This window comes from Nuphar pumila, chromosome 10 (genome assembly GCF_984573655.1).
Source record: "Nuphar pumila chromosome 10, dmNupPumi1.hap1.1, whole genome shotgun sequence".
NCBI lineage: Eukaryota > Viridiplantae > Streptophyta > Magnoliopsida > Nymphaeales > Nymphaeaceae > Nuphar > Nuphar pumila.
In genome coordinates, this window is record NC_143258.1 from 77,268,035 (window position 1) to 77,290,911 (window position 22,877).

A 22,877-nucleotide genomic window follows, 5' to 3' on the forward strand; every position below is an offset into this window, starting at 1 on the left:
CATAGCGGAGCTGAAGGAACAGATGAAGGCAATGAACAAGAAGACACACAAAATCTTGGCGATGATTAGATTAATGTGTTGAATTTGTTCTATTTTTTTTTGTTTTGAAAATGTAATTTTTGAAGTGTAAATCATTAAACTTGTGAATTTTAAAGTAGAATGATTAATTGTTTTAGTTTTCTTTTATATGTAATTTTATGTGTACTTTGTTTTTTATTTACAGGAAATATGAATTATAGCGTTCTCGATATTTGATTTTCAAATAATTTTTTTTATTTTCTTTTCTTGTTTGCGATGGATTAACGACGGATATATCTGATGCTATACATATAATTTAGCGACGGTTGTAAATCCGTCGCCAAGCCGAGGTCGCCGTTTAGTACCGATGAATTTGCGACAGAATCCATCGTTCGTTATTCCGTCGCAATTAGCGATGGAACGGGCGACGGATTTATGCCATCGCCAGTTAGCGTCAAAAAATTCGCGACGTAAGATATCCATCGCTAATCCGTCACTAAGTCGGTTAGCGACGGATTAGCGACGAAATTAGGTCGTCGCTAATCCACTGCTTTGTTGTAGTGAAAAATATTAATTAATTATATTTAAAAATTATATTTATTGGATAAAGTAGAGTTCTACGTGGAGTAGAACTCTACCTAGATAGGTGTTTTAGATAGATTTCTAATTAATTAATATATATATATATATAAGATAATAAAAGAAAGTATAGATAGAGTTTTACATTTGGTAGAACTCTATCCTCTAAATGATTGAGAACTCTAGAAAAAATGTTACCCTCCCTTTAGAAGACCAATATATATATATATATATATATATATATATATATATATATATATATATATATATATATATATATATATATATATATATATATATATATATATATATATATATATATATATATAAAGGTTTAACTCGTCTCTCTCTAAATTTTGTTTTCTAAAGAAAGAGGGAGAGAGAAGGGAAGAGAGAGAAGAAAAAGGAAAAAGAAAGAAAGAAAAGAAATGTCAAGAAACAATCTGTCTTCAATCCCAAGTCCAGACCTAATGTTTCCCAAAAACTGTCAAATAAGAACCTTGGGTTCACCTCTGTCAAACAAAATGATTGGAAATTAACAGTCAAAGTTTTTCAAAATTATATCTTACCCTTCTAAAAATGCATCATTGCTTTTTTAAACACATTGAAATAACCCAGCTTCACAAAAATATGTTATCGGATGGAAACAAGATTGAGATCCAGATTCAATTTAAGTATCTTACATCTAGGTCCCAATATGATGATCTGATTAGGGCAAATGGGTGATGCATGAAGAGCTTTTGCATCCAACTTCAAATCCCACTCCAAGTCCGATTAGGCTGCTAGCTAGGACAATATCAAAGAAAAGTCGGCCCCGTTTACATCCCTATCAACCACCATGTGTTAATTGTGAGCAAGGATGTGTCCTAAGAATTACTAACAATATGGTTGTCCCAACAACTCTGAAAGATGCTTGGAAATTTTTTGCCTCTTCAACAGCTAAACAATAATCATTGATTTATTGGTGAAAGATGAAATGATTCTTTTGAAGCCCATTGTTACTCCTGTAATACCAAATGGTATTTTGTCAAAATGTCGTGAAAAAGAGTTTAATGTTTTATATTTGCTTTTGTCCACGCTTCATATTGCACTCCATTTGTTTTCTTTTAATTTTTCATATGTTTGCATTTCTTTATTATTCTTTTCCGTTCATACTATACCCTCGCTCGTTTTTCCCACTTTGGCTTCACATTTTCCTTCTCATATCCATTTTGTTTTGTGCTAATTATATAATAAACAGTTAAAATCTACAAATATTTTGTTTGCAAAATATGTTGCTGCCTCTCCTTGTAAGTACTATAATTAAAACTATGATTTTTTAAGGATCCTAACTAGACCTAACGAAAAAAGGGGCCTAAGGAATGCATTACTATATATATATATATATATATATATATATATATATATATATATATATATATATATATATATATATATATACACACACACACACTCGATGTGAGACATGAGAAAAAATACTTAAAACTATAAACGGGTTGAGTCTAGGTCTGGTATAAAATTTCACAAACTGTAACCGGATCCATATATTAATTGAAGCTTCAGGTTCTGACCCGGATCTTAATTGAGTCTTATTATTTATCACCATACTCGAACCCTATAGGGTTTGGTTCGGGTCGAGGTTGGGTAAACACTAAACATATTAGGCCTTCTTTTCTTGTTCTGCCCCATTAGGTCTTATAGTGTGAATTGTTTTATGATAGATTTGAACCGTTAGACCTTTTTAACATGCTTGATTTAGTGAGAATTGACTCTTGGATCATGTTTTTTCAACAAAAAAATATATTTTTATGAGCCAAGAAAAATCGATGTTTTTATTGCCATTGATTTTGGATTACCAAAAAAAATTATATACAGGTCAAATTCTAGTGATCCAAAAGCCGATCCCCATTGAACAAAACCTATAGATCACATCTATGGTGTTATATGTGAGAAAAAAATATCAAAAACTATGATTTTTGAATTGGCCTAACGGGGAGAACAAGCACATCACTCATATATATAGTTTAAAAACTCACCAGGTCAACTCAATGACTCTGTTGACTGGGCCCAGTTCGACAGTCACTTGGCCAAAAACTCGTTAAACACAGTTTTTACAAAACTTAGGCGAGTCATGGGCAGACTTGAGCAAGTCAAAGGGCGATACATATATAATATATTTTATATATAATTAAATATTATATAAATATTATATATAAATATATGATTATACATGTATTAATAAAATTATACATTAAATATATTATAAAAATATCATATAATGCATATTATGTAACGCCTTAAAATACATGATTTTTTTCCATGGCCTTATCAATGGCAATGCTCCAACCAGACTAAGCATTATGAGACCCGCTTGTGCGCAAGCACTAGCGTATATTACCTCAGTAAAACCAAGTTTACGAAAGAGACAACCAAGGATAAAAACCCTTTAACGAGAAAAATAAAAATACAACAAAAACATTGCTTTGGTTTTGTTTAGAATTTTGGGTGGGTTATAGATATTTTAACTTAGTATGGGACTAGATTTGTTTTTTATATGAAACTTTGGTCCAGGTCTAAGTCGTGAATAGGTTTTAACTTAGGAATAACTCAATATGGGAGTATATCCATTTTCTGTATGGGACTTTGGTCCAGGTCTATGTCATGAATCAGTTTCAACTTAGGAATCTAAATCTAAGATATAAGAGAGACAATACAATTAATGAATCAACTTAAACCATTTATCAATTAATAAATTATTTGTAAACAATTGTCAAAACAAAATTAACAAGGCTTTCTATTCAAAACTAATCTCAAATCTAAATAGTTGGTTTTGGCACGAGTCGTAACATTCCGTCATTGCTCTAGATCATTTACTCATTACTCGAATGTTTATGATATATCACTCCAACTCATTGAGTCTCACTAGGAACACAGTAACATTGCATGTATGTATAGAACATAGCATACATGAAAACATACATTCTTTTAAAACATGTGAAATGAAACATTATATCATAATGCATTCCAATGGATAACTACGACAATTAAATTCATGAATCATGTTACAGAATAAGAACATATCCATGATTAAGCATTCATATTATTATAGCATGTTTTCAATACTAGTTTAACACAGAATAATTTGCTTAAGTATACGACTTTTATTTTTCTTTTTTTATTTTTGGTGAGTAGTCGCATGCCCCTCTCGCGAATCAGGTGATTATTATGCCATGCATTTTAATTTCCTGAGTGACTTACTAAAATCGATCGAGAGAAATCCCACCAATGGCTACTAAAAACAATACGATGCATCCTAAACTTTTGCAGAAGACATAAACCTACCTCCCTAGGACACATTGGTAGTCCAGACCCCTAACTCCAAGGACTGAAGACCAAATGAGATGCCATACTTACAAAAAAATTTAATATGATCCATCAAAGTTTTATACTACCTATCCTCTCCAAGGTATGCCCAAGTCTAAATGAGTTATTTTTATTAAGGGTATTTCTGCGTTTTATCATATGTATCATTACATGGCCAAGTACCCCTACATCCGCTCTTAGGTGACTTGCCAAAATTATCTTTCAGGCATGAGCATCATATTACACATTCATAGTAGTTATACAATTTATTAGCTCATTTATGTTGATAACTCATTTAGTATACTTTGATGCCTTTAAAAGTCTAGCATTTATATACCATAATGCCTTTAAACCAAGGCAAGACATTGGTTCTTTTCGACCATTTGTTCACTCATAAGCATCCACTTGTGTATGCATGCTTTTCATGTCATATAGCACGCCATAATCACATGCCACATATCATATTCATGTACTTATGACACCATATTGGTTATTTAAACTACAAACTCATTCTTAAGCATTAACATACACATGCATATTTTTCATACTTTATAGCACATCATAATCACATTATAAGAACATATTGCATATCATAATATCATACTACATATTAACATATCATGACAGAATTCATACAATTACATTGAGGAAGAATTTATAGAAGACAACACAATGCCTTGTTAGGCCCACATATTGTGCATCAATGTGTCTCATATTCATCAGGTTCACTTATGGAACCATGTCATGTTCATTTGGTTCACTTTTGGAACCATGTTAAGCATTTAAACAAAATACCCTAATTCGAGACCGTCAACACAAAATTTACCTATCATTGTAAATTTTAAAATAAATCATCCACAATAAATTAGGATCTGGGATTTTCATAACAGATTCTTACGTATGTTACATGAATACAAGCAAAAACTCAGACCTTAACTCATTACAGAACATAAATTAAAAATTTTGTAAGCACAAATTGTTTTCTATTCACATAACAATCGTGTCTAATTCTATATTTCCAAGAAAACATTAGCCATAAATCATAAAATGAATTAAATACTGAGACTTTTATTGTGGATAGCTTGATATGTTAAATTCAAGCCCACAAAAACCCGAAATTAAATTTGATTCCAACAAAGAGCTAAAAATCAAGTAATATGTACTATTTTTATTATTTGACATAACAATTTTCAGAAAATCATAGATTTTAGATCAATTTCCCTGATTTTTTATTTTCAAACTATGAGAAATCAACCTCTAAGATTTTAACTGTGTATTCTTCTATATCCAGACTAACATATTTTAAAATCTCAGTCCCATGTCCTAAGTATTCATGGATATATATTTTTTATAAAAATAAGTCATCTCTACAAACTCCCTGTCAAGACAAGTTTTTTGTGTCGACTTGCAACGAGCATATCTCCTAATCCATAACTCATCTGAGTGTAGAATTTGAACTAAGATTGCTTCTATATGTATGTAACATCTCCATAATTTTTCAGAATTTATAGATCCATGATTTAAGATAACAAAATTTATTATTATGACTGGTCGGATCAAAATACATAGTACAACATGCAATTTTTCAAAAATGAAACAAGAACTTCATGCTTTCTAACAAGATCATTAAAAAAATGCACCCAACGATTTTTAATCCATAAAAAACATAGCAAGTTCATGTATACAATCATTTAATCATGTTTTAACTAGAGATATATAATTCATAACATAGCATCAAGACACTACCAAGGCATGTACCTCAAGCATCAGTATACACTATAAAACTACCTCGATCGGATGGCAAGGTCAGTACAAAGTCATTTGTGAGCTTTTTCTTCTGCTTCTAGAAGCTTTCCTCGCACTTGTTATCCCACTCAAATTTTACTCCCTTTGTTAGGAGCTTAGTCATAGGCAAGGTAACTCGTAAAAAGTCTTGTATGAACCATCAATAATATCCTGCCAGAATGAGAAAACTCCTAATGTCTCTGACATTCTTTGATTGTTTTCAATTCAACACAACTTTCACTTTAGTAAGATCGACGAATACTTCATCATTTGGGATCACATGACCCAAAAACATGACTTTATTGAGCCAAAATTCATATTTTGAGATCTTAGCAAATAGTTGATATTCTCTAAAAGTCTCTAATACAGTCCTCAAGTAGTACTAATGTTATTCTATATTTTCTGATTACATTGAGATATCATTAATGAAAACAATCACAAATGAGTCTAATTATGGATGGAATACCCAATTCATTAGATTCATAAATGTTGATGGTGCATTTGTGAGTCTGGAAAACATCATCACGAACTCATAGTGACCATATTTAGTCTATAAGGATATCTTTGGAATGCCATCATCCTTAATCTTGAGTTGATGGTACCCAGATCTGAGATCAATCATTGAGAACACTTTACCCTTTCCAACTGATCAAATAGGTCTTCGATACGGGACAAGGGATACTTATTCTTAATGGTGACTTGGTTGAGCGTCCTATAATCAATGCACAACCTCATCAAACCATCCGTCATCTTCACAATTAACAGTAGTGCTCTCCAAGGTGATACACTCGGTTGAATAAATCTCTGCTCTAATATCTCATGTAATTATTTCTTCAGTTTCTCGAGTTCTGTCGGTGCCATATGATAAGGTACCTTAGAAATTTATGAAGTTTTAGGCATTAGTTTAATACCAAACTCCACTTCATGATGTGGAGTGAGTTTCGATAGCTCCTTCAAGAATACATTTGAAAACTCAAGGATTATCGTCAACTCCTCTATCGATGTAGTCAAAAGCTCCACCAGGGTTATAATGACCAAAAATGCTTTGCACCCTTTCTTCAAATATTTCTGAGTCTTCAATGCAGAAATGACTCGATCATTCAGAATAATCCTAGAAAACTTGAATTCCATTTCCAAAAAACCTGGTCGAAATAATACAATGTTTCCTTCTCAGTATAAGATACTAGCATAATGCTCATATAACCAGTTCATGCCCAATATGATATCATACTCAGTCATGTCGAGTAAGACAAGATTAAAATGTAGACTTTGCCTCTCTAATTTTATGTCTATATATGGTACAAAAGTTACACACAAAAAGTTATAACCAACAAGGTTTTATACACCTAATGCATGATTTAAAGGCTCAAGGTTCACCCTCAATTATTTAAAACAATTTATAAATATGAATGAATGAGTCGCGGCACAACCAAATAGAATAAAAGCAGCTTCAGCAATGACTAACAAAGTACCTTCCACCAAGTCGCCCTTCTTTAGTTGATCAATTGCGAAGGTATATACATGGCCTGCCATCCTCTTCTTGATAGCCTGCTGCCACTACGGTTGTTGGGGCCAAACTCCCCTGGCTTCCCGCTTCTAATTATCAGTCATCTTCTTGTAACATTGTCAGACGTAATGACTTATCTTTTCACAGTAGAGACAAACACTTGCGTCATGAGAGCACAACTGTCCATTATGAGAATGGTTGCACTTTGTGCATCGTTGAATAAGCATCAGTTGTGACCCAATTCCTTTATGTTGTTTTTGCTTCTTGGCAGGTGATGTAAACTTCTTTTCACCTGAAAATTGTTGCTTGTGAGCCCAACCATTACCAACTGACTTCTTGGATCGATCCCCTTTAGATCGCTCTTGCTCTTCATTCAGAGTGGTAGATGCTTTGATTGCATCATTGAAGGTTGTTGGTTGACTGGTTATCACCTGAACACTTAGTCCATCCTTGAGTCTTCGGACATACTTATATGCCCTAGCCTTTTCGCTAGAGACTAAGTTCGAACAGTAATGCTCGATACTCTAAAATTTAGTGTTATAATCCACCTAACTCATACTCTCTTGAGTCAACTCTAGGAATTCTTGTTGCTTTCTATCATGGCCATGCTGAGCAAAGTAGGCCTCCAAGAATGCCTCACGAAAAAAACTCCAAGGAATGTAGTCTCTTATAACGAATCTAACATCTAATTGGATTGTATCCCACCATTTCTTGGCATCACCCTTCAACTTGTATATGCCAAAGTTTGTCTGTCTATTCTCAAATATTGGCAAAGCTCAAAAAAACAATCAACAACTTTCAAGTGAGATTTCTCTGAATAAATTGAAGGATCGAGCTTCAAAAACTTCTCGTAAGTGACCGCATCAGTGTTATGGTTCGTACCTACGTTCTAACTGTTCTAGTTTTGAAAATGGGCGTTCATGGTTTGGGCAGGTTATTGAGGGAATCCATTACGAAGCCCCTTTATTCTTGTCACTCATTTACATGAAGCGACATCTGCAAATCAATCCAAAAGAGCCCATTAGGATTAATCCTTAAGTCAAGCTACCCCCTTTAGGCTTGATCTCACAATCTATATTGCTCACAATGCATACATTGTATCAACAATAAAAAAAAAAATATGTATAAAAAATTTATTATACACATTCAAATCACATAATTATGTTGAAACATACTTACTTATCGATGCCAGATTGTTGGACGAGCCATGAGTCAAGAAAAATAAGAATTTTAAGCTAGGCTCTAATACCAAGACTATAACACCCTAAAATTTTAACTCTCTCTCTCTCTCTCTCTCTCTATATATATATATATATATATATATATATATATATATACAAAGCCTTATCAATGACAATGCTCTAGCCTGACTAAATACTAGAGGGTCTACCTGTATGCAAGCATTAGCTTATATTAGCCCACTAGAACCGTGTTTACGAAAGAGACAACCAAGGAGAAGCCACAAAATAGTCTCTCTCACATAGGAAAGAACAAAAAAATAGTCTCATGACCCTATTCATGATATGGCATTTGGGTCCCATGTGGACCTTAAGCCACAAAATGACAATCTTCACCTTGGCTTGACTGTCCACACTCACCAATCATCTCTCTTTCTCTGCTATGCTCCCTATCTTTGTGGCTAACAATGTCTAACTCGACACGTTTATCAAGTTCAGGCAATGCCTAAACTTTTCAACAGTCACTTAGTTCATCATCATATTTGCAAGGAATTCTTTGGTAGGAATCTTCTCTAACTGAATCTTCTTATCTTCAACGCATTTATGAATTTTATGGTACATGATCTCAATATGCTTTGACCTTGAATAATACACCAGATTATGAGCTAAGTTGATCACACTCTTGTTATTACAATGCACAGATACATTCTATTGTGAGATGCCAAGTTCAATAACCAAACCCTTCAACTAGAGAGCTTCTTTAGTTGCCTCAACTGCTATCATATACTCCATTTTAGGTAGAAATGCATACGAGTCGAGTTTGAACCAAGCCTGGACTATTCAAACTCAGCTCAGTTCAAAATGTCCCTGTCCAAGCTCAACTCGAGCTTGGAGCTGAGCTTGAATGACATTGTCTAGACTCAGCTCGGTTCCTCTCGAGCTTCAATGGCATTTTAAAGAAAGTTGATCTTGTAAAAAAAATTGAGGTGGGATTCGATCCCCAACCTCTTTCAATGATTCATAGGTGACCCACCACTAAGCCAAAGCATATATTTTGTTTATTATGACCAAAAAAATATATACATACTAAAAATCTTCTAGATTAACATACAACAAAAAAGGTAAAAGATGGGATTCGAACTCATCTTTTAAGGAAAAGACTAACACCCTACCCATTACGGTAATAATGATTTTTTATTATTTTACATATTATATGTGTATATATATACTTTTATCTGAGCCTTATCGAACTCAGTAGGCCAATCAAGCTTGACTTGTGTGCTTCATTTGAGTCTCAGAACCATATGCGAGCATGACTCATTTAAAACATGAATGAGCTTTGGGCTGAGCCGAGCTTGAGCCATATCGATTTGTTATGCATCCCTAGTTTCAGTCGTAGATAATGCAACAATGTCTTGTAAAATACATCTTCGACTGATAGGTCAACCATTGAATATGAACACATAACCTATCAATGAATGTCTCTTATCATGGCCACCTGCATAGTTTGATTCAACATATCTAACCAATGCACCTCTACCTTTATTCTTCTGGAACAGTAACCCAATGTTTATAGTATATAATCCATTTAATTGCAACCCAATGAGCCTTATCTGAATCAACCATGTACCTACTAACAACACTTACCGTATGTGCAAATCTTTTTTTTTCTTAAAACATTCTTAGGACATTAGTCCTTACTTAATTTCAATTGTTGCCCAAGAGGTGTGCTACAAGGTTTGACATCGTTCATATTAAACATCTTCAATACCTTTTCAACGCATCTACATTGTGAGAACTATAACTTACCAACCCTTCTATCTCTTCTTATCTCTATACCAAGGATCCTTTTGCAGTACTTAGATCCTTCATTTCAAATTCAAAACTCAATATATTCTTTAAAGCATTAATATCAGAAATATTTTTTGTTACAAACAACATATCATCAATATGTAAAACCAACAATATAAAAGAATCATCAATCAACCTATGATACTAAACACAAGAATCATAATTACTACGAACAAAAATATGTTTAATAATGCAAGTATCAGACCTTTTATATCATTGTCTAGGAGACTGCTTAAGCCCATAAAGTGACTTATTTAATATTCTAGCATGGTTTTCATGGCTCTTCTTTTTAAATCCTTCTAGTTGGTTCATGTAAATGTCTTCCTCTAAACACTATGCAGAAAAGTTATTTGAGCATTCATTTGTTCTAAATCCAAATCAAACATAGCCACCAAAGTTAGCAACAAACGAATAGAGGTGTGTTTTATACTTAGAGAAAATGCATCATTATAATAAATACCTTTATTTGAAAAGATATCTTTGCAACCAACCTGACTTTATATTTAAGAGATTCTTCTTCATGAGGTGCTTCTTTCTTTTGAAACACTCATTTGTACTTAATGGTTTTTTTATCCTTTGAAAATTTCGTCAAGTTTCATCTATGATTCTTATACAAAGAATGCATCTTATCATTCATATCATCCAACGACTTTGCTTTGTCTCTAGTTTCAATGGCCTCTTAATAAGTGTATGGATCTCCGGATCCAACTGAAAGTGCATAAGCAACTGTATCATCTTCGTTGTAGCGAATAGGTGGCTGAATATTCTACTCAGTCTATCCTTTGCAATCGAATATGGAGACACCTCTTGATGTGAAACATCATCCCGTGAAACTACTTGTAAAGGTTATGCTTTAAATATATCTTCATTCTCTTGGTTTTGTCCCTCTAACTCTACCTGCACCGAAACTTTATCACTTTTTTTTCTTATTTTCAACTTCACTTCTATTTGCATTCAACGTGAAGTTCTCATCGAATGTGAAGTTCTCATCGAATATCACATCATGATTAAGAATGGTCATTTTGGCAACAAGTTATCAAAGTTAATTTGTAGTACTTCACACATTTCTCATATCCCATAAAAATATACTAACAAGACTTGATATCTAACTTGGTGCGTCGTGCACATGAACATATATATATATATATAGGACACCAAAAAATCTTAAAATTCGAGTAATTTATAAGCTTGCCACTCCGTACCTCTTTTGGAGTCTTCAATCTTCATGAGGTGTAACAAGTCTTTCTTAAAAAAGTCCCGACTTAGTTAGCGACCAATGCAAGTTACAAGTTGACTCACCGAGTTTGCCAACTTTGGTAGCATGTTGCTTTTGTCATGTGGATGTAACGCCCGGAGCAGCAGTATCGCCCTCCACCTCCTCCTCCGGTGCAAGAAGGCGGTCGACGCCAGGGACGTTATTGAGGTTGCTATGCCGGCGAGGGTGCTGCTCGACACAGCGGACCTGAAGTCAGCCAGGGGAATGAATATTAAAGGAGCGCAAGGAAACAATTTCCTAGGGTATTTGGTGTAGGATCTCGGGAGAGGGACCTTGAAAGACAGGCATCTTTTTGTCAATGTCAGAAATGAATCCTGTACACACTCTGTGCATCTAGGATCTATCATTGTGTCTTTTCATATGGTAATCTGGAGTTCTCATTAGTGAGAGGGTGGTGTATTTTTCTCCCTGACTAGTACTTGTTTCTTATTTTATGACGAAATCCAATTTTGAAGGCTCATTTTCGAGTATGAAAAATTTCAACAAGTCCTAAAATATCTCTTTTTCTTTTATAGGAAAGCTGGGTGATATGTCTGATCTGTGCTTTGTGGGATTCAAAGCCAGGAGCCGAGCTTGAGCCAAATGAGCCGAGCCAAGTTATTTTTAAAAAAAAAGAGAGAGATTTTTCTCAAATTATAAGCAATGGGATTTGAGCCCAACCTATTAAGCTGAGCTCCAATTCTTGACTCATTTTAAGAAACAACACACAGTATTTCAAACTCTAGACCCATTGCTAGCAAGACACTTCAGTCCATAGGATATCTAAAATATATTTATTACTACTTAAGTCGCCGATACAAGCCCAGAAGAGCTGAACATGTGTTTGTCTTTCTAAGCTTATTTTTCGAGTTGGAATGACCTCTTTGTGAGCCAGCCAAACACGAGCAACTCATCTTTTGCTTCTCAGCCCTACCCGGAACCTCTTGATTATATGAGGGTGTGACTAAGCTTAGGCTGGCAAAAGCTCCAAACTTGAGCCGAACCCCCTGAGAGGTAGAAGTGATAGCCCGAGTCCCAGCCAAGCCCAAGTTGGTATGTCATCAAGCAGGTAGAAGTTATTAAATTCAACTCAGATAAAGATATTTGTGGATAAACTCCTAGATTCAAGAATGGTTTACCAATTAAGTATCTGTGGGGATGTCAACAATTTGGGTTTGGGTAAGATATCCAATTGAAAAAAAATATATGTTTTGCCATATTCAATTAGGGCTGTCATTGGGTTGGGTTTGTACCGGATACCTGGACCTGAAACTGAATTCCCGGATATGGGCATAAAAAAAAATGACCAAAAAAATATTCAGGTTGACCTAAACCCGACCCAAGCGATATGTGGGCCAGGTTTGGGTTATAATTTTTGTGGGGTACCCGTGTTCGGGTTATCTATTGTAAGCAAAAGTAATCTTTTGAAATTTTACAGCTCCGGGTTTGGGATTTCATTTTCATGACCCAGCAAATCCCGAACCCGAACACCCGAACATGACATTTTTGTTATTTGGGTGGGTTCGGGTATACCCTGATGTGTCGGGCACCCTATCTGTTGACAGCCATAGATTCAGAAAACCAAGAACCATCCGATCAATAATTAGGTTCAGATTAACTTTGGAGCTTTACATCCGAATCCGAAGCGAGTCTGAATCTAACGTACCTGAATTTGAATATGTGCAAAATTGTACCTGATTCCCTGTTGTATGCCACTCGGATCTGGATTTCATATTACCTTGAAACTTGAATGTGAGTCCGATTATTAGTCATGATCCAATAAGGTTAGATTCAGTAAAGCCTACATCTAAACCCAATCCATCTCGTTTGCATCCTTAAGTATATGTACGATTATGTATGGCATTTACAAAACGCTATAATTTTATGTCCTTTTGATAATGTATTTTGTTAGATATTATGATGGTAAGTAAATGATAATAGGATTGAAATGTATAAAATTTGAAAAAAAAATAATAATAAAATTATTCTTTTGATCTATTGTGTGATGATGCTCAGCCTCATGCTCATCATTAGTAATATAATCTAACCCACCCCTCGGCTTATTGGCAATATTCAACCAAGCCCAGGTTTTGAGTTACAACCAAGGGTGTCCGGACCTAATTGGATCAGGTATGAGGCTAGAATTTTTTAGTTTTGAGGGCAACCTCTTCACCCTAATCAAAACATTTCAACATTTTTCCCATCTGATTTTCTCACGTCACATGAACAAGAAAAAAAGTTTTACTTAAGAAAAGTTCTCACATCAAAATTTTTCATAGGCAAAATTCTCTTGGTTTAGGGGGGGTTAAGGTTTAAATCTCAACCGTGTGGAAGGCGGGAAGGTTTTCCGACTAAGATCGAATCCACGGGGAAGACTCGTTCCCTCCTCCCGAACGTAAGGGGCTTGGGGAGCGAGTCCGTGTGGTGCCGGTTGGGGAGGGACGGAGTCATGAGAAGGAACCCGCTTCTCCAGGCCTCGTCCGCGTCCCTCTGGCGCCTCCTTCACTCGTTGACGCGATCCGACCCTCCTCGCTTTTCCTTCTCCGGCCGGAGCTTCTCCTCCTCCGTCTCTCTTCCGGCGAGCTCTCACCGGAAGCGGTTCGGCCTCGGAGCTCGGAGCTCCATCCTCCCGTCCATGGCGTCGCCGTTTGGGACCGGCGACGCCCGGAGGTCTCCGGCCGTTCCCCTCCCTCCTGCTGGCGCCGACAGAGTTGTCCACTATTCCATCTTCTTCCTTCCTCCCTTTTTTCCTTTTGATTGTTTTCTCGTGTTCGGTTTGAATTTCGCGTTTTTTTGGTATTTTTTTGTGTTTCAGATTTCGGGTTTTTGATGAAGGGATGGTCAATTAGGGTTAGGGTTTTCGGAGTTGGGAGTTCCTGCAAGTTCTGCCGATTTCTCTGGTTTTTCTTTTCCTTTTTCTTTAAATTCTTTATTTTTAGACTCCTTTCTTTTTTTCAATTTTAGGGTTTCTCGGCATTGGAAATGTGGAGTTTGGATTTGGGAATGGAAGTGTGTTGGGGTTTGGGGTTTTGAATTGGTTGAGGGGGAAGTCCGTTTAGTCAAACGGGACTTATGCGTCGGTTGTGATTCCGTTGGACGTAATTTGTTCGCGGTCGGGGGTTTTACTTTTTCTGGGTTTTTATGTAGGGTTAGGGTTTTGGGTTTGGCTTGGGAATGAGCTTTCTTCTCGACAAAGCTGTTCTAATATTGTATTTCGCTTGAAAAAATCTTTATTTTCGGTGATTCCTTTTATTTTGCTTTTTGGGTGTGTTTTAAGCGTGGGGCAAAGTAGGGTTTAGGGTTTATATGGACTGATTCTTTTTCTTATTGCTGAAATTGGTTTGAGTTCAAGAGCTGTTCCTTTGTGATGGTTAATGGTTTACTGATTACTTGATTATTGGAGATTGTAATTCCTTTGTGCGTTTTGTCGTATTTCAGTAACTGAGTGGCTCTTTTGTTTGGGCTGTTATCACGGTAGGTCGAATTGATGAGGGGTCTTGAATCGGCACTTGGTTCGTCTTTCAGTTCGGAACCTCTAGCTCCACAACCAAACCCTCTGATCATCGTCATCAGCGGGCCGAGTGGTGTCGGAAAAGATGCTCTTATCAAGGTATCGAATGGATTGATTGGAGTGAATTGATATGATATCTCTCAATTTGCACGCTCTGCTTCTCAATTTCGGCATTACTAAGATTTTCCTACTGCAGATGGATTGTTCTCTGTTATACATTTCATTTTGGTTTTGCCAAATTCAAATAATGTACTAGTTCAAACAGGATAATTCAACATACTTTCATGTTCTAGCTTGTGCTTTGCTACCCTTATTCCAAACAGATTAGTACCATCGAGGCATCCACTTTTGCTTAAGATATTGAAATTTTGCTAAGATGGATTTTAAACTTCTATAGAAGTTTCCCTTGTTGAAGATAACTACATTTGACAAACAGCAAGTGACATGGTTATAAACCTTGGGGCGTTTGCCAAGAACTGTGGAATGATTGTTTAAGATTATATATGCTTCTGATTTCTTGGCCTACCAATTTTCTCAGTATCTGTCCAATAAGACTTGACTGATGAAATCTCTTTTGGTTGTTCAAGCTGGTTAAATCAATTGAATGTGGTGACTTTTGCAGCCAGTGCTTAAACCATCGTAATTTTGCAGAGGCTGCAGGAAGTGCGGAAGGGAATTCACTTTGTCATTACAGCTACAAGTCGCCCAAAACGACCTGGTGAAGTGGATGGAAATGATTACTTCTTTGTCACTAAAGAGAAGTTTCTTTCAATGGTCAACAACAACGAGCTACTGGAGTATGCGCTTGTCTATGGAGATTATAAGGGGATTCCTAAGCAGCAGGTATTCATTGTCCAGTGATTTGAAACTTTTATGACGTCAAGACATGTGATATATTTTTTATGGAACTAGTATTTAACTTGGTGAGTATGGTCTTACCAGTCATTGAAAAAGAATCGTACTGTTACTTGGGAGTAAAGTCATTGAATCATGGTTTTGGCTTTCTCGGTCAAGCCTAAGTAGCTTAGTAACTATTACTCCATCTCATTTCTTTCCCATCATTGGACAAGCATTAGGATCCCATTGGATTGGAGCAACCGTTATCTACAACTGGAAGCACAGACAAAGCCGTGTAACCATAGGAGCTTTCTATCGGTAAATCGTTCTGTCCCATCGGATGTAGCTATTAAGGATGGACCCTATGCCAATTCTCAGAAGCCTTAAAAGCAACACCTATATCCATTATTCAGTCAGCTCTCATCGGTACATCTTCAACCTTTCCCATCTGAGAGAACAGCTATACATATTTCTTTCTGTCACTCTGATCACTTCGATCATTGGAAAAAGTGGATGCCCCTCCACTCATAGGTCAAAGCAGGTTATATGTTCCCCCCCGAACAGGGCAGTTAGCTACATCTCATGCTCGGGGGTCCCAAAGAGCACCACGTATGTAAGCATGTGTGTCTCGTATCCCCATGTTTGTCAGCATTAATTAGCGTTGGAGTTTGATGCGATTGCAAAGACTTAAGTACCCTCTTCTCCATTGGTGCCAAAAAAAATGACGATTCTTAAAAAGGAGTGGTTGTAAAGACTTAAGTGCCCCGAAGATGATTATTTAAGACCCATTCTCTGCACTGCAGGATTATCTGAGAAAGAAATCTCCCCTGGAGGAGGCCATGAACATCAACCCTCTCACACTCTCTCTCCCTTCTATTTCTGCTTCTATGCACATCCAACAAAAGATCTTACATTGCTCCATCAAGCACCGGCTGACCTGCACATTGACTGTTGTGGAGCCTGATTCAGAGTTTTTACCCTTACAGGAGGAGGGTTTGGGGGTTCATCCCAGCGTGGGTAGCATCATTCAACTAAATGAGTTGTAGATCCTGATTCAGAGTTTTTATCCTTATAGGAGAGGGGTCTGGGGGCTCCTCCCAACGTGGGTAGCATCATTCAACTTGAAGAAGTTGTGGAGTCTGATTCAAAGTTTTTAACCTTACAGAAAAAGGGGGTCTGAGGGCTCCTCCCAACGTGGGTAGCATCGTTCAACTTGATGAGTTGTGGAGCCTGATTTAGAGTTTTTGCCCTTACAGGAGGGGGGTTTGGGGGCTCCTCCCAGCGTGGGTAGCATCATTCAACTTGAAGAGTTGTGAAGTCTGATTCAAAGTTTTTACCCATTCATATTTTAAGGCATTAGATCTCATGTTTGAACATCCGCGCATGTGCAGTTTGCTTTCATCATGTTCAGTTGTTTTCTAGATTATACTTTGAATTCTGGTGCATTTTAGATCTATCGATTTGTATGTAACCAGAGCTCATTTTAATCTGAATTTTTTACTGCAACTTCATGCATATGTCTTCATGTTCTCCACCAAAAATCAGATCATTCTGAGTTTGTTTGACCCACTTTAAAAATCGAGATTCAAAACCTGTTATTTTGCACCGTCAGGATTTTAGCAGAATCAGGACCAACTTGCGGGAGTGATTTCTCCCTAACTAGAGATGATCTTTCCGATCCGTAAAAAGGGTTGTTTTCTAAATTGAATCTAGTTTGTTCATACCAAATTTCAGCGATTTCTATGGTGTTTTCATACCCGTTTTGGGTCAAAAACCATAACCCTGTCACCCTGTGTCATTTTAACGGCACAGATTTTGATCCATTTTGTTTGAATTTTATTTCCCTAATGGGAGATCATTTTTCAATTCTGTAAAACGGGTTCTCTTTGTTTATGTGTCTAGTTCATTACTGTAAATTTTCAGAATTTTTCATGGTCAATTACTATTTTATTTTGATTAAATATCAGAACCTTGTATCCAGATTTTATAAATGTTCTGATTTTGGCCCCCATATCATGACTGTTGTAGCACTTCTTCAACAAATCGTTATTTGATTGGCAATATTATTCAGCAAATTGTTGTTATGATTTTTTTGGGTCTTTAATGAGTCCCTACTATGATTTATAGTATTTTTGGGTCGCCAACGAGCCTCACAATGATTTATAGTGTTGTTCGGTCTTTTAACTATGATTTATAGTGCTTTGGGGTCTCCAACGAGCCCCATAGCGATTTGTAGTGTTTTTCGGTCTTTTAACTATGGTTTATAGTATTTTCGGGTCTCTAACGAGACCCACAGCGATTTATAGTGTTGCTGGACCTCGCTATAGCGATTTGTAGTGTTTTTCGCTAAACACTACAACGATTTGTGATACAAATCGTTATCCGAATCAGGACCAACTTGTCAGGGTCATATCTCCCTAACCAGAGATCGGATTTCAAATCCGTAAAAAGTGGTGTCTTCGTTATGAAGTCTAGTTTATTCCTGTAAATTTTCAGCGATTTCTATGGTCATTTGATACCCCATTTGGATCTAAAACCAGACCCCTATCAGTCTGCCTTATTTGAGTGAGATAGGTTTTTGTTTCATTTTGTAAGAGTCATATCTCCGCAACGGAAGATCATTTTTCAAATCCGTAAAAAAGGTTTTTTCCCTCTATGTGTCTAGTTTATATCTGGAAAGTTTTATAACTTTTTATGCTCATTTGATATTTCAAACCTATTAAAAACTGAGAAGGGTTATAATTAACTTCCATCCACTCACTTAAAACAGAATAATAACATGTCTTGGTTTTAGCAGGTTTGAAATATCAAATGAGCATAAAAAGTTATAAAACTTTCCAGATATAAACTAGACACATAGAGTAAGAAAACCCTTTTTACGGATTTGGAAAATGATCTTCCGTTGGGGAGATATGACTCTTACAAAATGAAATAAAAACTTATGTCACTCAAATAAGGCAGACTGATAGGGGTCTGGTTTTATATCCAAATGGGGTATCAAATGACCATAGAAATCGCTGAAAATTTACAGGAATAAACTAGACTTCATAACGAAGATACCACTTTTTACGGATTTGAAATCCGATCTTTGGTTAGGGAGATATGACCCTGACAAGTTGGTCCTGATTCGGATAGCGATTTGTATCACAAATCGCTGTAGTGTTTAGCGAGAAACACTACAAATCGCTATAGCGAGGTCCAGCAACACTATAAATCGCTGTAGGTCTCGTTAGAGACCCGAAAAAACTATAAATCATAGTTAAAAGACCAAAAAACACTACAAATCGTTGTGGGGCTCGTTGGAGACTCCAAAGCACTATAAATCATAGTTAAAAGACCGAACAACACTATAAATCATTGTGAGACTCGTTGGAGACCCAAAAATACTACAAATCATATTAGGGACTCATTAGAGACCCAAAAAAATCATAACAACAATTTGCTGAATAATATTGCCAATCAAATAACGATTTGTTGAAGAATTGCTACAACAGTCATGATATGGGGGCCAAAATCAGAACATTTATAAAATCTGGATACAATGTTCTAATATTTAATCAAAACAAAATATTAATTGACCATGAAAAATTCTGAAAATTTACAGGGATGAACTAGACACATAAACGAAGAGAACCCGTTTTACAGAATTGAAAAATGATCTCCCATTAGGGAAATAAAATTCAAACAAAATGGATCAAAATCTGAGCCGTTAAAATGACACAGGGTTATGGTTTTCGACCCAAAACGGATATGAAAACACCATATAAATCTCTGAAATTTGGTATGAACAAACTAGATTCAATTTAGAAAACAACTCTTTTTACGGATTGGAAAGATCATCTCTGGTTAGGGAGAAATCACTCCCGCAAGTTGGTCCTGATTCTGCTAAAATACTGACGGTGCAAAATAACAGGTTTTGAATCTCGATTTTTAAAGTGGGTCAAACAAACTCAGAATGATCTGATTTTTGGTGGAGAGCATGAAGACATATGCATAAAGTTGCAATAAAAAATTCAGATTAAAATGAGCTCTGGTTACATACAAATCGATAGATCTAAAATGCACCAGAATTCAAAGTATAATCTAGAAAGCAACTGAACATGATGAAAGCAAACTGCACATGCGTGGATGTTCAAACATGAGATCTAATGCCTTAAAATATGAATGGGTAAAAACTTTGAATCAGACTCCACAACTCTTCAAGTTGAATGATGCTACCCACGCTGGGAGGAGCCCCCAAACTCCCCTCTTGTAAGGGCAAAAACTCTAAATCAGGCTCCACAACTCATCAAGTTGAACGATGCTACAGTTAGTGTGCAGGTCAGTCGGTGTTTGATGGAGAAATGTTGGATTGTTTGTTGGATGTGCACAGAAGTAGAGAGAGAAGGGAGAGAGAGTGAGATGAGGTTTTACCCCTCTCTTGTAAGGGTAAAAACTCTGAATCAGGATCTACAACTCATTTAGTTGAATGATGATACCCACGCTGGGAGGAGCCCCCAAACCCTCCTCCTGTAAGGGTAAAAACTCTGAATCAGGCTCCACAAGAGTCAATGTGTAGGTCAGTCGGTGCTTGATGGAGCAATGTAGGATCTTCTGCTGGATGTGCACAGAAGCAGAAAGAGAAGGGAGTCAGAGGGTTGATGTTCATGGCCTCCTCCAGGGGAGATTTCTTTCTCGGATAATCCTGCAGTGCAAAGACTGGGTCTTAAATAATCATCTTTGGGGCACTTAAGTCTTTTCAAGAATCCTCCCTTGATTTCTTCTCTAGAGAGAGAGAGTTTACAGTGTTTTACGGAGAAAGAAGAAGAAGTCTTTGAAGAGTCAACATCATCTTCGACTTTCTGGATGGAGGACATGTTTGTCCTTTTTTTGAACTGTTTGTTTTTTCTTTTTTGAATGAAAGGCATTTTTGTCATTTTCTCAAACCATCACTTTATGAGAAGAATAGCAAGAAAGGGTACTTAAGTCTTTGCAACAACACCAGAGTCCGATGCAAAGTTATGTCAACATACACGGGAATACGAGCCCCATGTGCTTGTATACGTGGTGCTCATTCAAAGCCCCGAACACAGACGTGGGATTCAGTGAATCATCGGGGGGGGGAACATACACCACCCTCTCCTCATAGGTTGCTTTGAAAATATTGGAATAGAAAGATATGTGCCTCTCAGGAACGCTTCCCACAGCTGGAATTAAGCACCGGATTTTTTCCGGTGTACCAATTCTAAAGATGCAGAGATGCACATTCATGTTTTGGTCCTAGATGCATGTCATTGTACATTGCAGAGATAGGGAAGAGGCGTGGTTACTCAAGTTTGGCCCTAGATGTGTGCCATTGTACACTCGTAGAAAAGAACAACTTTTACTTTCATTTAACAAGTAATGCTGAAAATGGTTGTCAGATGGCTCAGATGAATCAACATGCTTGCACAGATAGAAGGCACATTCATTGACATGAGTGGAAGATAACATCCACAGGCAACTAGCATGGAAATTGGGGGGAAAAGAAAATGAAACCCAATTTGTTTGCACTATACTAAAAGAGTTCTGCTTGGCATTTCCAGTTTGGATGTGGTTTAAGATTGGTCATATTCGCTTGTTTGTGCAACTGGCTATGTATATATGTCACTATAATGGTACCTACAATCTCCATTGGTGCTCCTATATTCTCCTTCTTTTACCCCCTGTACACAGTAATATGTCAAGTGTATTTAGTAAGTTTGTCAATTTTCATTGGTCAAGCATATTGTTGGTGGTGTTTTGGTATGCAGATCAGGGACTTCATGTCAAAAGGATTTGACATTGTTTTAAGAGTGGATACACAAGGGGCTGCCACCCTGAAGTCCATACTCGGGGATTCTGCCATATTCATATTTCTAGTCCCTGAGAGTGAGTCTGCTTTAGTGAAAAGGCTTGTAGACAGGAAGACTGAGACCTCAGAGATGCTTCTTGTGAGGATTGCAACCGCTCGAGAGGAGGTAAAGCATTTGAAGGAATTTCACTATGTGGTTGTCAATGCTGAAGGGAAGCTCGAGAATGCAGTTAAGTTGGTAGGGTCTATCATTGATGCCGAAAAAGCTAGAGTTCCGCAGCGTAGTGCAGATATTTAGCAGTGAAGATGTGCATTCCTTCCTGTTATGTTTTCAAATTTCCGTCAACACCATGACAACATTCTTTTTGTATCTTACCCTGATCAATGTAGCATTTTACCTTTTTCTCTGTTTTCAACGTATTTGCATCTGCTGTATATCTGCAAAAGTTATTCCTATTTGTAGTGCATCCCTTGCGTTCACTAGCTTTGCCAAATTCAATGGTGGCATTGTTCATTGTGAGAGGTTTTACATGCATAAGCGTTGAAAACATTCGGTATGTGCTACGTTTTAAGTTGTACACTTTCTATATTCTTTAAGATAGTTTTGTTAAGTATTTTATTTTTATTTTCTATAATAGCTTATGTTTGATAATTCTCCCCATCCTGTAATGGTGTGAGGGAAGGTTGGGTGCATCAAGGTTGACAATTACAATAATAGAATCATTCCTCTTAAGTGATTATACGTATAATGTACGTTATTATAGCTAGTGAACAAGGCAGTTTTTTGGTATGCGGATATAGGATCTGAACTGGTTTCTAACCCACCTGCTTATGTACCGGTGCAATTGGTTATTTTCAGTGCGTATTTGAACCAACCTAGGCCTGCATTTAGATTATTATTCAAACTCAATTTTATCCCAACTGCTTCGTACTTGAACTTATACCAACCTAAACTGACACGGTGCCCGGTTGATTTATATCCAATACTAGTGCAAGTAGATTGGATATATCTTATTGGCAGAAATCTGGATAGTAGCTGATCTAAATCTGAGTGTAGGAGGCTCAGCTAAATTTCAGATCCAAATAAGATCCCATGTGGTAAGAGTTTCATACCGATACTGAAATTAGCGTAGTGATATTGAATCCATCATGTTACAGAGTCATTTAAATCTTACTTTGAA

General features: G+C 36.5%; 1 protein-coding gene across 1 annotated transcript; it reads left to right on the plus strand.

The window, feature by feature from the left end:
• The first annotated feature begins 13,906 nt into the window (after window positions 1-13,906).
• On the plus strand, window positions 13,907-22,304 carry LOC149826909 (guanylate kinase 2, chloroplastic/mitochondrial-like). Its single transcript, XM_090020171.1, has 4 exons — window positions 13,907-14,246; window positions 15,015-15,146; window positions 15,699-15,890; window positions 21,656-22,304. Exons 1-4 carry the CDS (start codon window positions 13,986-13,988, stop codon window positions 21,992-21,994), a joined length of 924 nt encoding a protein of 307 aa, XP_089876297.1. The 5' UTR covers window positions 13,907-13,985; the 3' UTR covers window positions 21,995-22,304.
• The last annotated feature ends 573 nt before the right edge of the window (window positions 22,305-22,877 follow it).